This window comes from Euwallacea fornicatus, unplaced genomic scaffold (assembly GCF_040115645.1).
Source record: "Euwallacea fornicatus isolate EFF26 unplaced genomic scaffold, ASM4011564v1 scaffold_97, whole genome shotgun sequence".
In the NCBI taxonomy this organism is placed as follows: domain Eukaryota; kingdom Metazoa; phylum Arthropoda; class Insecta; order Coleoptera; family Curculionidae; genus Euwallacea; species Euwallacea fornicatus.
The window spans coordinates 20099-35174 of NW_027096065.1; the positions used below are offsets into that span (position 1 = coordinate 20099).

The window sequence follows — 15076 nt, forward strand, 5'->3', positions numbered from 1 at the left end:
TAAGAATGCCGAGGAAATTTTATCAAATTCCTACTCTCATCTAAAAACGGTGGATCCCAAAAAGCCAAAACTGAAAGTGCACGATTTTGTGAGGATTTCCAAACAGAGAGAAGCTTTCGATAAAGGTTACACTCCGAATTGGTCGACTGAAATATTCCAAATAGAAAAGATCCAGTTGACTAATCCCACCACGTACTTATTGAAAGATTACAACAATGAATACGTTCAGGGAGGATTCTATGAAGAGGAACTGCAGAAAGTTAAATATCCTGACGTTTACTTGGTTGAAAAGATTTTAAAACAAAAAGGAGATAAGGTTTATGTTAAATGGCTCGGTTTTAGTAACTCAAATAATTCTTGGATTTTGAAAAAGGATATTCTGTAACATTTTTTTTATTTACTAGAATTTTTAACCTCCGATAACATTAAATCTTTCGTTATAAATTTTCGTTCTATGTATATTTGAAAATATATGGACCATTTTTTCTTCACACAACTGAATTCTTCTTTGAAAGTGGATTCTGTTAATATGCACAGCTAGATAATCACTTTTTCTAGCCTCCCTGTAAGCAAAACTCCATACAACCAGTTTGAAGACTTTGTTCTTCTCGCAAAAAGACACTTTTTTCATTGTGTTATGATAAAAAGAAAATTACGGGGTTAATAACCTTATACGAATTTGTCTGTAGACAAGTTGGAACAAGTTGAAACAGTGGGAATGGGGGACACTTAACGACATAAACTGAAATAATTTCATAAGCGTTCAATAGTTAAAGAGAAGAACATGTGCGTCTTAAATATTAACGTAGTGTTATAGTGACAAAATGATTTCTCATAAAAGTGATGATGATTACGACTGTGCAACTTCTTCATCCCCGATTTGTTACGATCGTCAACTCGAAGAATGTATACAAAAGTTTGAAGATGCCGCTAGAAAAGAATCCTTCCATCTACTAAATGCATCATATTATACGGATTCATATCGAATCGAATGTGGTTTAAGTCCGGCGCGAACATTCAGTTCGGTTATTACATTATCTGAAACGACAAAAATTGGTAAAATATCATTCAGTGAATTTGAATGGATCACATTTTTAAATGTTCTGCACGAAAAGATGTGTGATTTTTTCAATGACCCTACGGTTTCGGGTGACGTGGTAACCTTTCCATGTGGTGATTTTATCGAAGTGAATCAAATGATTGGATTTACCAATACTGATGGTGATTTTGGAAAAGTATTGAAAATATCTAAATATTGTGTAAGTTTCTATTTAACAGAAAAAGATGTACATCAAATTTTTCACATTGATTTTCACCTTATTCGCCAACGGTTGGTCATATTGAATGATCTGCATTTTTGTACTTTTTATTACAATATAATAAATGTACTTAAACCTTGGTGCATCGCAAACAATGTTAATAGAAAACCACTATTAGAATTGTATAACTTAATTTGCGATAAATGTATGGGAAATATGCTACTAAGTAGTGCCCTTAAGGAATACCTATATTATTATTATGACAAAGTTGTGCAGGATTTAAATAGAGAATAAAATTTTTGTAGAAAATATAAAGCTTTTTTACTATATATCGTTTGCCCCTCCCCAATATGCTCTCATATTTAAATATTAACAATTTTCTAACTACCTCAGTATATTTATGTTACACGACTAAGATGAACACAACACAAAACTTGGTTGACTTTTTAATTGGAAGCAAAGATATTAAACAATTGAAAAGTGAAGAATTAAAATGTCTTCCGCTCGAGTATTTTTTGAAACAAGTAGACTGCATAGATCTTCTAAATATTTGGAGTAAGTTACCCTATGAATATACTAGCAATTATGAGCTACAAATAAGGCTGCCATGTTTCGTTCACTACAATCGACCTGAAGTTCACGTTCATATAGATGGTCCACCGTCATCGCAAAAGATGTGTCCATATTGTTTGCAGACTTTACGTTGTTACGTTTAAGTTTCGATTAGCGGGGATATTAAAATTAACTATAAAAATTAATATTTCCAGTTCAAAATGATTCAATAGAATGTAAGATTTATATTTCCTTTCATTAAAGACTAATTGACATAATCCCATGAAAATGATTTATATTTGTAACATGAAATATACCAATACTTTCTATTTAAAGGAAGACAGCATTTGCAAAGAGGTGTAAATAAAAATACAATCGGAGAATGATGCAATTAGTCCATATACAGGTGTCAGTACTTCTATCCGGGAATGATTTAATAGAATGTAAGTTCTATATTTCCTAGCATTAAAGACTAATTTACATAATCCCATGAAAATGATTTATATTTGCAACATGAAACCACTTTATTTTTTCCGATGAAATATATCAATACTTTTAATTTAAAGGAAGATTGCATCCGCAGAGGTATAAATAATTCCATCTAGGAATATCGCAAAGTAGATTATTGCAGATAGTCAAACTTAAAGGTTCATAGTGTTTGAATTTACAGTGGTTAATGTGAGTGGAAGTAAAGGAGATTGTTGCAGACAGTCAAACTTGAAAGTTTTTACGGTGTTTGATTTTGCAGTGTTTAACGTAAGTGAAAGTTTTTTTAACTGTAAATGACTAAAGTCTTTAAATTTTAAAACAGAATGGATTTGGAAAAACTAAACCAAGTGTGTCTTGTAAAGAATGATAAAGCACTGGTTAAACTACAAGATTTAACAATTAATGAAAAATATTTGATCTATAAAGCTACACTTTCGAATACCAAATACGGTAAAAACATTTTATTACACTTGGAAACCACTGTGGTATTCCTCCCTCGAAGAGTGACTGAGACGTTTGAACCGCAGCTGCATAACTTTGTCGAAGGAAAATACGCCCTTGTCTTTAGGGGAACAAAAGACATAGGACATCCGAATCCGCTGATTTTATTCGAAATCTGTTTGGCTTGAAGAATTAGTAGCAGCAGCAGCAGCAGCAGCAACAGAAAGGGTATTGTATCATGGATCCGGATAACTTGTTGAAAAAATCCTTAGATGTTATTACAGGTTTTAAAAAAATTAGACACCAAATTAATAAATTATGTAAGAGAAACCTAACTGTTTGGTTGAACCGAGTGCAAAAATTGATTATCCTTTGTAATAATTTAATCGGTAAAGGTGGTTTACCATATCGTATGCACCGCAAATTGCAGACAAATTTACATCAATTAAATGTAATTAAAAAACTACTTCGACTAAAACTAGAAAATATAGAGGGATTAAATCGAGAAACAAGTAATGTTGAAAGTAGGATTTCGTGGGAAAACGTGGTTTCATGTTTCAATCAAAATGTAACATCGAATGTTATTATTAATTTGACGCATAAGGATATAAATCAATTCTTAAACGATTCTTCTCTTTTATTTGAAACGAAGATAAAAGAGTTTTTAAAACAAAATCCAGTTATTAAGGTAGCTTCCACATTTTGTGGGGAGTTTATTAAAAAATCTGGGGATAAGGAAATAATTAACATTTTCTATTTTAATACAAACTATGCAATCATTGATGTGGGAACGAATTTACTTGGCTGGTTTCGCGAAAATATCCAAGATCAAGTATTAAACCAACTGTCAGAATTTCAGGAACGTGATTCAGGCTTTGCTTTACAAAAAATCGATTATTTAGAAATTAATATTAATAAATTTGAAATGGGTAGCGGTTCAACTTTTATCAAATTACCTAAAGAAATTTCAAAGAAACGGGCTTGCATTAATATTCAAAATGACGATCAAGCCTGTTTCTATTGGTCGATTGTTAGTGCTATTTATCCTGTTATAAATAACAATAATCGTATTACTTCATATCCACATTACAGCACTGTTTTAAATACCACAAATTTAGAAATGCCTATGCCTTTAAACAAAATATATAAATTTGAAAAATTAAACGATATATCGGTAAATGTTTACGCTTTAGAAATGTCAACGGTACCGACAACATTCTATGCAGTAGTTCCAGTCAGATTAACACCTCAAAAACTAAACAAACATATTAATTTGCTTTTAATTCAGAACAAATATTATCCTAAATTAAATGACTATAATCCGGTTCCCACAGATGCAGTAGTAGAAGAAGAAGATACCAATATTATCTATCACTATTGCTGGATTAAAGATTTATCACGATTATTATCCAGTCAGTTAAACAAACATAAACAACGTAAATTTATTTGTGATAGATGTTTAAATTATTTTTCCAACCATCAAAAATTATTAACACATGAAGTATTGTGCACTAAGTTGAATGACTGTCATATTTCGTTTCCCAAATACGACTTTATAGAGTTTAAAAATCATGTTTATCAACAAAAAGCCCCATTTGTTATTTATGCTGATTTCGAAAGTCAATTGGAAAACGTTTCTTTCTCGAATGATTTAGGTAAATATCAAAGACACATTCCTTTTAGTGTAGGATATTTCATCAAATGTGCATATAATGACTCTTTATCTCAGTTCAAAATGTTTCGAGGTACTAACTGTGTTGAATGGTTTGTTAATGAAATGATTGAACTGTCGAAATTTATTTATAATGAAACAAAGAAAAACACTCCAATGAACATCCAACTTGATTTATCAATGGCTAAAAGGTGTCACATTTGTGAAAAACCGTTTTCCCCTAAAGATGAAATTGTTCGAGATCATGATCATTTCACGGGTATTTTCAGAGGATTTGCTCATTCAGTATGCAATTTAAATTTTCGTAAGCAGTTTGTGGTGCCGATAATTTTCCAGAATCTTTCCGGATACGATTCTCATTTTTTAATCAAACTTTTATGTAAAAAAGGATGTTTAAGTGTACTACCTATTAACAAAGAAAAATATATTTCATTCACCCATCATGTAACAGAAAATGACATTAAATTTCGCTATATTGATTCGTATAGATTTTTGGGGGCTTCTCTCGATGAACTTGCAAAATCGATGCAACCCGAAAATTTAAAACTTTTAAAAAGTCAATTTTTAGATGTGACGGAAGAAAAATTTAAACTCTTAACGTGTAAAGGTGTGTTTTGCTACGATTATATTGATAGTATTGATAAACTTGATGAAAAAACTTTACCATCCAAGGAATATTTCTATAATAAACTAGAAGATTCGCATATTGACGACGAAAAATATAGTCATGCATCGAAGGTATGGGATTCTTTTAATATTCAGACTTTGGGAGAATATTCAGATTTGTATTTAAAAACTGATGTTATACTTTTAGCTGATATTTTTGAACATTTCAGATTAAATTGTATTTCAACTCATAATCTCGATCCTTCATGGTATTTTACCATGCCCGGATATACTTGGGACTGTATGTTAAAGTACACTAAATGCAAGTTGGAGTTATTACACGATATCGATCAAATAATGTTTATTGAAAAAGGTATTCGTGGTGGCGTTTCTGTGTGTAGCAGTAGATATTCAGAAGCAAACAACAAGTACATGTTTGACTATGATCCTGTAAAACCGTCTAAATACCTTCTTTACCTAGATGTGAACAATTTGTACGGAAAGGCAATGTGTGAACCTTTACCTTACGGAGGCTTCGAATGGATAGAAGATACCAATTTTGACGTATTAACTATTCCTGACGATTCCCCCGTAGGGTATATTTTGCAGGTAGATTTACAGTACCCAAATAAGTTACATGACACGCATAAGGACTTTCCTTTCGCACCTGAACATCTTAAACCGCCACAATCGAAATTACCCAAATTAATGACCACTCTGTTTCATAAACAAAATTATATTGTTCATTATAGGAATTTAAAGCAAATGTTAAAACATGGATTAGTTCCGACAAAAATTCACAAAATTTTAAAGTTTAACCAGTCACCATGGTTAAAATCTTATATTGAATTAAATAACGGGTTTCGAACACAAGCTCAATCAACTTTTGAAAAAAATTTATTCAAGCTGTTTAATAACGCGGTGTTTGGGAAAACGATGGAAAATATTCGAAAGCACCGCGTAGTTAAAATTGTTAAATCTTGGGAAGGACGTAATGGTGCAAAAAATTTTATTTCTAGTCCTAGGTTTCATAGCAGATTAATTCTAGATGAAAACCTTGTTATTATTGAACTGAAAAAGTCTTCAATCTGTTTCAATAAACCACTGTACATAGGCATGGCAATTTTAGACTTGTCTAAAATATACATGTACGATTTTCATTATGAGTACATGCTACCGAAAATGGGAGTTGATCGGTGCAAGCTCATGTACATGGACACCGACAGTTTTATTTACGAACTCTGTTGTAATGACGTTTATGAAGAAATCATAAAGAGAGATCTAACGAAATTTGATACTTCCGATTATCCTACCAACAATCCATACAATATCCCTCCGACAAATAAAAAAGTCTTAGGACTAATGAAGGATGAAGCTAATGGAAAAATTATTTCTCATTTTGTTGGACTCAGGTCAAAAATGTACAGTTTTAAAATTCAAGATGGAAAGGTTACCAAAAAAGCGAAAGGAGTGAAACATACTATTGTCCGTAACAAATTAACTTTTAACGATTACGTCGAATGCTTAAAAAATTTTAAAATCACTTCGGTAACCCAACGGTCTATTCGTTCCTATAATCATGAAATTTATAGCGTTGAACAAAATAAAATTGCTTTAAATCCTTATGATGACAAACGACAAATTTTATCAAACAGCTTTGATACTCTACCTTACGGACACTATAGCCTCAGTAACATACGTCACGGACAGCCTTAGTTTAAAGTTCACTTATATATATTGCAAAATTTCTAGATTATATTAATGTTATGTTTGTATTATGTGCTAATAAAAATTAAGAGAGCATTTTTTCGTTTACTTACCTTGAGCACCCACTCCACGCTCCAGTCACTCTACAGAAGTTCCCCAAGTACGGACCTGTCTCAAGGCGCTCAACCCGGACCTGTACCGACACGCCCACTCCACAGGGAGAGATGGTAACGTAACTTCCTTGACGTAACGACATACCTTTTGCCATAAGACTCCATGTTAATTTTGTCGTAACGACAAACACAGTTTCCGCAATTCACCACCTAATCACCTAATAACACAAATAACGTTCACGGTGCGAAAACTCTAAAAACAACCAACAGTTTTCGCAATGTACCTTTAAAGAATGAAATAACGGAACGACAAAAATAACGTTACACGAGAGAGATGGAGATACGCTTAACGTCAACTTTAACGTAACGACAAAGTTTTTCCCATAAGACTCCATGTTAATTTTGTCGTAACGACAAATACAGTTTTCGTAATGCACCACTAAATCAATAAATCACTAAAATAACGTTAACGGTGCGAAAACTCTATAAAAACAACCACTAGTTTTCGCAGTGCACCTTTCAAGAAATAAATAACGGAACGACAAAAATAACGTTACAGGAGAGAGATGGAGATACGTTTAACGTCAACTTTAGCGTAACGACAAAGTTTTTCCCATAAGACTCCATGTTAATTTTGTCGTAACGACAAATACAGTTTTCGCAATACACCGCTAAATCAATAAACCACTAAAATAACGTTAACGGCGCGAAAACTCCCCCATTTTCCCCATACGTTAATTTAACGGAACGACAAATATAACGTTAACGGAGCAAAAATAACGTTAGCGGATGTGCGAAAACGGCACATTTGATCTGTAACCCCCCTAGCTCAACTACTTACGTAGGTTCAAAACTTGAAAAGTCACGAACGAAGTGTGTTTGTGCACATAAATTACTCGTTTTCTAGAAAACTCACCAAGATACAATGAAGCCTCATTTGTCATGTTAAAGAACTCGTCGAGGTGATTCTGTGTTCAAATTTTGAAGGTAGTTGGAGCTCATTTGCCGAAGTTACGTAGGTTCAAAACTTGAAAAGTCACGAACGAAGTGTGTTTGTGCACATAAATCACTCGTTTTCTAGAAAACTCACCAAGATACAATGAAGCCTTATTTGTCTTGTTCAAGAGCTCGTCGAGGTGATTCTTTGGTAAAATTTTGAAGCGATTTGAAGCTCATTTGCCGAAGTTACGGAGGTTCAAAGCTTGAAAAGTCACGAAAGATGTGTGTTTGTGCACATAAATTACTCGTTTTCTAAAAAACTCACCAAGATACAATGAAGCCTTATTAGTCGTGTTAAATTACTTGTCGAGGTGATTCTATGGTCAAATTTTGAAGGTAGTTGGAGCTCATTTGCCGAAGTTATGGAGGTTCAAAACTTGAAAAGTCACGAAAGAAGTATGTTTGTGCACATAAATTACTCGTTTTCTGGAAAACTCACCAAGATGCAATGAAGCCTTCTGAGCCATGATGAAGAGCTCAACGAGGTGATTCTATGATCAATTTTTGACGGAATTTGAAGCACATTTGCCGAAGTTACGGACGTTCAAATCTTGAAAAGTCACGAAAGATGTGTGTTTGAGCACATAAATTACTCGTTTTCTGGAAAACTCACCAAGATACAATGAAGCCTTATTTGTCATGTTAAAGAGCTCGTCGAGGTGATTCTGTGGTCAAATTTTGAAGGTAGTTGGAGCTCCTTTGCCGAAGTTACGGAGGTTCAAAACTTGAAAAGTCACGAAAGAAGTATGTTTTTGCACATAAATTACTCGTTTTCTGGAAAACTCACCAAGACACAATGAAGCCTTATGAGTCATGATGAAGAGCTCAACGAGGTGATTCTATGATCAATTTTTTAAGCAATTTGAAGCACATTTGCCGAAGTTACGGAGGTCCAAAGCTTGAAAAGTCACGAAAGAAGTGTGTTTGTGCACATAAATTACTCGTTTTCTAGAAAACTCACCAAGATACAATGAAGCCTCATTTGTCATGTTAAAGAACTCGTCGAGGTGATTCTGTGTTCAAATTTTGAAGGTAGTTGGAGCTCATTTGCCGAAGTTACGTAGGTTCAAAACTTGAAAAGTCACGAACGAAGTGTGTTTGTGCACATAAATCACTCGTTTTCTAGAAAACTCACCAAGATACAATGAAGCCTTATTTGTCTTGTTCAAGAGCTCGTCGAGGTGATTCTTTGGTAAAATTTTGAAGCGATTTGAAGCTCATTTGCCGAAGTTACGGAGGTTCAAAGCTTGAAAAGTCACGAAAGATGTGTGTTTGTGCACATAAATTACTCGTTTTCTAAAAAACTCACCAAGATACAATGAAGCCTTCCGAGTCATGTTAAAGAGCTCGTCGAGGTGATTCTGTGGTCAAATTTGGAAGGTAGTTGGAGCTCATTTGCCGAAGTTACGTAGGTTCAAAACTTGAAAAGTCACGAAAGATGTGTGTTTGAGCACATAAATTGCTCGTTTTCTAGAAAACTCACCAAGATACAATGAAGCCTTATTAGTCGTGTTAAATTACTTGTCGAGGTGATTCTATGGTCAAATTTTGAAGGTAGTTGGAGCTCATTTGCCGAAGTTATGGAGGTTCAAAACTTGAAAAGTCACGAAAGAAGTATGTTTGTGCACATAAATTACTCGTTTTCTGGAAAACTCACCAAGATACAATGAAGCCTCATTTGTCATGTTAAAGAACTCGTCGAGGTGATTCTGTGTTCAAATTTTGAAGGTAGTTGGAGCTCATTTGCCGAAGTTACGTAGGTTCAAAACTTGAAAAGTCACGAAAGATGTGTGTTTGAGCACATAAATTACTCGTTTTCTAGAAAACTCACCAAGATACAATGAAGCCTCATTTGTCATGTTAAAGAACTCGTCGAGGTGATTCTGTGTTCAAATTTTGAAGGTAGTTGGAGCTCATTTGCCGAAGTTACGTAGGTTCAAAACTTGAAAAGTCACGAACGAAGTGTGTTTGTGCACATAAATTACTCGTTTTCTAGAAAACTCACCAAGATACAATGAAGCCTCATTTGTCATGTTAAAGAACTCGTCGAGGTGATTCTGTGTTCAAATTTTGAAGGTAGTTGGAGCTCATTTGCCGAAGTTACGTAGGTTCAAAACTTGAAAAGTCACGATCGAAGTGTGTTTGTGCACATAAATCACTCGTTTTCTAGAAAACTCACCAAGATACAATGAAGCCTTATTTGTCTTGTTCAAGAGCTCGTCGAGGTGATTCTTTGGTAAAATTTTGAAGCGATTTGAAGCTCATTTGCCGAAGTTACGGAGGTTCAAAGCTTGAAAAGTCACGAAAGATGTGTGTTTGTGCACATAAATTACTCGTTTTCTAAAAAACTCACCAAGATACAATGAAGCCTTCCGAGTCATGTTAAAGAGCTCGTCGAGGTGATTCTGTGGTCAAATTTTGAAAGTAGTTGGAGCTCATTTGCCGAAGTTACGTAGGTTAAAAACTTGAAAAGTCACGAAAGATGTGTGTTTGAGCACATAAATTACTCGTTTTCTAGAAAACTCACCAAGATACAATGAAGCCTCATTTGTCATGTTAAAGAACTCGTCGAGGTGATTCTGTGTTCAAATTTTGAAGGTAGTTGGAGCTCCTTTGCCGAAGTTACGGAGGTTCAAAGCTTGAAAAGTCACGAACGAAGTGTGTTTGTGCACATAAATCACTCGTTTTCTAGAAAACTCACCAAGATACAATGAAGCCTTATTTGTCTTGTTCAAGAGCTCGTCGAGGTGATTCTATGGTAAAATTTTGAAGGTATTTGAAGCTCATTTGCCGAAGTTACGGAGGTTCAAAGCTTGAAAAGTCACGAACGAAGAGTGTTTGTGTACATAAATCACTCGTTTTCTAGAAAACTCACCAAGATACAATGAAGCCTTCTTAGTCGTGTCAAAGAGCTCGTCGAGGTGATTCTGTGGTCAAATTTTGAAGGTAGTTGGAGCTCATTTGCCGAAGTTACGTAGGTTCAAAACTTGAAAAGTCACGAAAGATGTGTGTTTGAGCACATAAATTACTCGTTTTCTGGAAAACTCACCAAGATACAATGAAGCCTTATTTGTCATGTTAAAGAGCTCGTCGAGGTGATTCTGTGGTCAAATTTTGAAAGTAGTTGGAGCTCATTTGCCGAAGTTACGTAGGTTCAAAACTTGAAAAGTCACGAACGAAGTGTGTTTGTGCACATAAATTACTCGTTTTCTAGAAAACTCACCAAGATACAATGAAGCCTTATTTGTCATGTTAAAGAGCTCTTCGAGGTGATTCTGTGGTCAAATTTTGAAGGTATTTGAAGCTCATTTGCAGAAGTTACGGAGGTTCAAAGCTTGAAAAGTCACGAAAGAAGTGTGTTTGTGCACATAAATTACTCGTTTTCTGGAAAACTCACCAAGATAAAATGAAGCCTTATTTGTCATGTTAACGAGCTCGTCGAGGTGATTCTGTGGTCAAATTTTGAAAGTAGTTGGAGCTCATTTGCCGAAGTTACGTAGGTTCAAAACTTGAAAAGTCACGAAAGATGTGTGTTTGAGCACATAAATTACTCGTTTTCTAGAAAACTCACCAAGATACAATGAAGCCTCATTTGTCATGTTAAAGAACTCGTCGAGGTGATTCTGTGTTCAAATTTTGAAGGTAGTTGGAGCTCATTTGCCGAAGTTACGTAGGTTCAAAACTTGAAAAGTCACGAACGAAGTGTGTTTGTGCACATAAATTACTCGTTTTCTAGAAAACTCACCAAGATACAATGAAGCCTCATTTGTCATGTTAAAGAACTCGTCGAGGTGATTCTGTGTTCAAATTTTGAAGGTAGTTGGAGCTCATTTGCCGAAGTTACGTAGGTTCAAAACTTGAAAAGTCACGAACGAAGTGTGTTTGTGCACATAAATCACTCGTTTTCTAGAAAACTCACCAAGATACAATGAAGCCTTATTTGTCTTGTTCAAGAGCTCGTCGAGGTGATTCTTTGGTAAAATTTTGAAGCGATTTGAAGCTCATTTGCCGAAGTTACGGAGGTTCAAAGCTTGAAAAGTCACGAAAGATGTGTGTTTGTGCACATAAATTACTCGTTTTCTAAAAAACTCACCAAGATACAATGAAGCCTTCCGAGTCATGTTAAAGAGCTCGTCGAGGTGATTCTGTGGTCAAATTTGGAAGGTAGTTGGAGCTCATTTGCCGAAGTTACGTAGGTTCAAAACTTGAAAAGTCACGAAAGATGTGTGTTTGAGCACATAAATTGCTCGTTTTCTAGAAAACTCACCAAGATACAATGAAGCCTTATTAGTCGTGTTAAATTACTTGTCGAGGTGATTCTATGGTCAAATTTTGAAGGTAGTTGGAGCTCATTTGCCGAAGTTATGGAGGTTCAAAACTTGAAAAGTCACGAAAGAAGTATGTTTGTGCACATAAATTACTCGTTTTCTGGAAAACTCACCAAGATGCAATGAAGCCTTCTGAGCCATGATGAAGAGCTCAACGAGGTGATACTATGATCAATTTTTGACGGAATTTGAAGCACATTTGCCGAAGTTACGGACGTTCAAATCTTGAAAAGTCACGAAAGATGTGTGTTTGAGCACATAAATTACTCGTTTTCTGGAAAACTCACCAAGATACAATGAAGCCTTATTTGTCATGTTAAAGAGCTCGTCGAGGTGATTCTGTGGTCAAATTTTGAAGGTAGTTGGAGCTCCTTTGCCGAAGTTACGGAGGTTCAAAACTTGAAAAGTCACGAAAGAAGTATGTTTTTGCACATAAATTACTCGTTTTCTGGAAAACTCACCAAGATAAAATGAAGCCTTATTTGTCATGTTAAAGAGCTCGTCGAGGTGATTCTGTGGTCAAATTTTGAAAGTAGTTGGAGCTCATTTGCCGAAGTTACGTAGGTTAAAAACTTGAAAAGTCACGAAAGATGTGTGTTTGAGCACATAAATTACTCGTTTTCTAGAAAACTCACCAAGATACAATGAAGCCTCATTTGTCATGTTAAAGAACTCGTCGAGGTGATTCTGTGTTCAAATTTTGAAGGTAGTTGGAGCTCCTTTGCCGAAGTTACGGAGGTTCAAAGCTTGAAAAGTCACGAACGAAGTGTGTTTGTGCACATAAATCACTCGTTTTCTAGAAAACTCACCAAGATACAATGAAGCCTTATTTGTCTTGTTCAAGAGCTCGTCGAGGTGATTCTATGGTAAAATTTTGAAGGTATTTGAAGCTCATTTGCCGAAGTTACGGAGGTTCAAAGCTTGAAAAGTCACGAACGAAGTGTGTTTGTGTACATAAATCACTCGTTTTCTAGAAAACTCACCAAGATACAATGAAGCCTTCTTAGTCGTGTCAAAGAGCTCGTCGAGGTGATTCTGTGGTCAAATTGTGAAGGTAGTTGGAGCTCATTTGCCGAAGTTACGTAGGTTCAAAACTTGAAAAGTCACGAAAGATGTGTGTTTGAGCACATAAATTACTCGTTTTCTAGAAAACTCACCAAGATACAATGAAGCCTCATTTGTCATGTTAAAGAACTCGTCGAGGTGATTCTGTGTTCAAATTTTGAAGGTAGTTGGAGCTCATTTGCCGAAGTTACGTAGGTTCAAAACTTGAAAAGTCACGAACGAAGTGTGTTTGTGCACATAAATTACTCGTTTTCTAGAAAACTCACCAAGATACAATGAAGCCTCATTTGTCATGTTAAAGAACTCGTCGAGGTGATTCTGTGTTCAAATTTTGAAGGTAGTTGGAGCTCATTTGCCGAAGTTACGTAGGTTCAAAACTTGAAAAGTCACGAACGAAGTGTGTTTGTGCACATAAATCACTCGTTTTCTAGAAAACTCACCAAGATACAATGAAGCCTTATTTGTCTTGTTCAAGAGCTCGTCGAGGTGATTCTTTGGTAAAATTTTGAAGCCATTTGAAGCTCATTTGATGAAGTTACGGAGGTTCAAAGCTTGAAAAGTCACGAAAGATGTGTGTTTGTGCACATAAATTACTCGTTTTCTAAAAAACTCACCAAGATACAATGAAGCCTTCCGAGTCATGTTAAAGAGCTCGTCGAGGTGATTCTGTGGTCAAATTTGGAAGGTAGTTGGAGCTCATTTGCCGAAGTTACGTAGGTTCAAAACTTGAAAAGTCACGAAAGATGTGTGTTTGAGCACATAAATTGCTCGTTTTCTAGAAAACTCACCAAGATACAATGAAGCCTTATTAGTCGTGTTAAATTACTTGTCGAGGTGATTCTATGGTCAAATTTTGAAGGTAGTTGGAGCTCATTTGCCGAAGTTATGGAGGTTCAAAACTTGAAAAGTCACGAAAGAAGTATGTTTGTGCACATAAATTACTCGTTTTCTGGAAAACTCACCAAGATGCAATGAAGCCTTCTGAGCCATGATGAAGAGCTCAACGAGGTGATACTATGATCAATTTTTGACGGAATTTGAAGCACATTTGCCGAAGTTACGGACGTTCAAATCTTGAAAAGTCACGAAAGATGTGTGTTTGAGCACATAAATTACTCGTTTTCTGGAAAACTCACCAAGATACAATGAAGCCTTATTTGTCATGTTAAAGAGCTCGTCGAGGTGATTCTGTGGTCAAATTTTGAAGGTAGTTGGAGCTCCTTTGCCGAAGTTACGGAGGTTCAAAACTTGAAAAGTCACGAAAGAAGTATGTTTTTGCACATAAATTACTCGTTTTCTGGAAAACTCACCAAGATAAAATGAAGCCTTATTTGTCATGTTAAAGAGCTCGTCGAGGTGATTCTGTGGTCAAATTTTGAAAGTAGTTGGAGCTCATTTGCCGAAGTTACGTAGGTTAAAAACTTGAAAAGTCACGAAAGATGTGTGTTTGAGCACATAAATTACTCGTTTTCTAGAAAACTCACCAAGATACAATGAAGCCTCATTTGTCATGTTAAAGAACTCGTCGAGGTGATTCTGTGTTCAAATTTTGAAGGTAGTTGGAGCTCCTTTGCCGAAGTTACGGAGGTTCAAAGCTTGAAAAGTCACGAACGAAGTGTGTTTGTGCACATAAATCACTCGTTTTCTAGAAAACTCACCAAGATACAATGAAGCCTTATTTGTCTTGTTCAAGAGCTCGTCGAGGTGATTCTATGGTAAAATTTTGAAGGTATTTGAAGCTCATTTGCCGAAGTTACGGAGGTTCAAAGCTTGAAAAGTCACGAACGAAGTGTGTTTGTGTACATAAATCACTCGTTTTCTAGAAAACTCACCAAGATACAATGA

The 15076-nt window shown here is 35.3% G+C and overlaps 1 protein-coding gene across 1 annotated transcript; it reads left to right on the forward strand.

Annotated features, from left to right (window-relative positions):
* Positions 1–3048: 3048 nt before the first annotated feature.
* Positions 3049–6735, forward strand: LOC136350070 (uncharacterized). Its single transcript, XM_066301595.1, has one exon. The coding sequence runs from the start codon at positions 3154–3156 to the stop codon at positions 6733–6735; it is 3582 nt and encodes a 1193-aa protein (XP_066157692.1). The 5' UTR covers positions 3049–3153.
* The last annotated feature ends 8341 nt before the right edge of the window (positions 6736–15076 follow it).

Excerpts from the sequence above, each read along its gene's own strand:
- LOC136350070 (XM_066301595.1), top strand. The coding sequence starts at position 3,154 with ATGCACCGCAAATTGCAGACAAATTTACATCAATTAAATGTAATTAAA.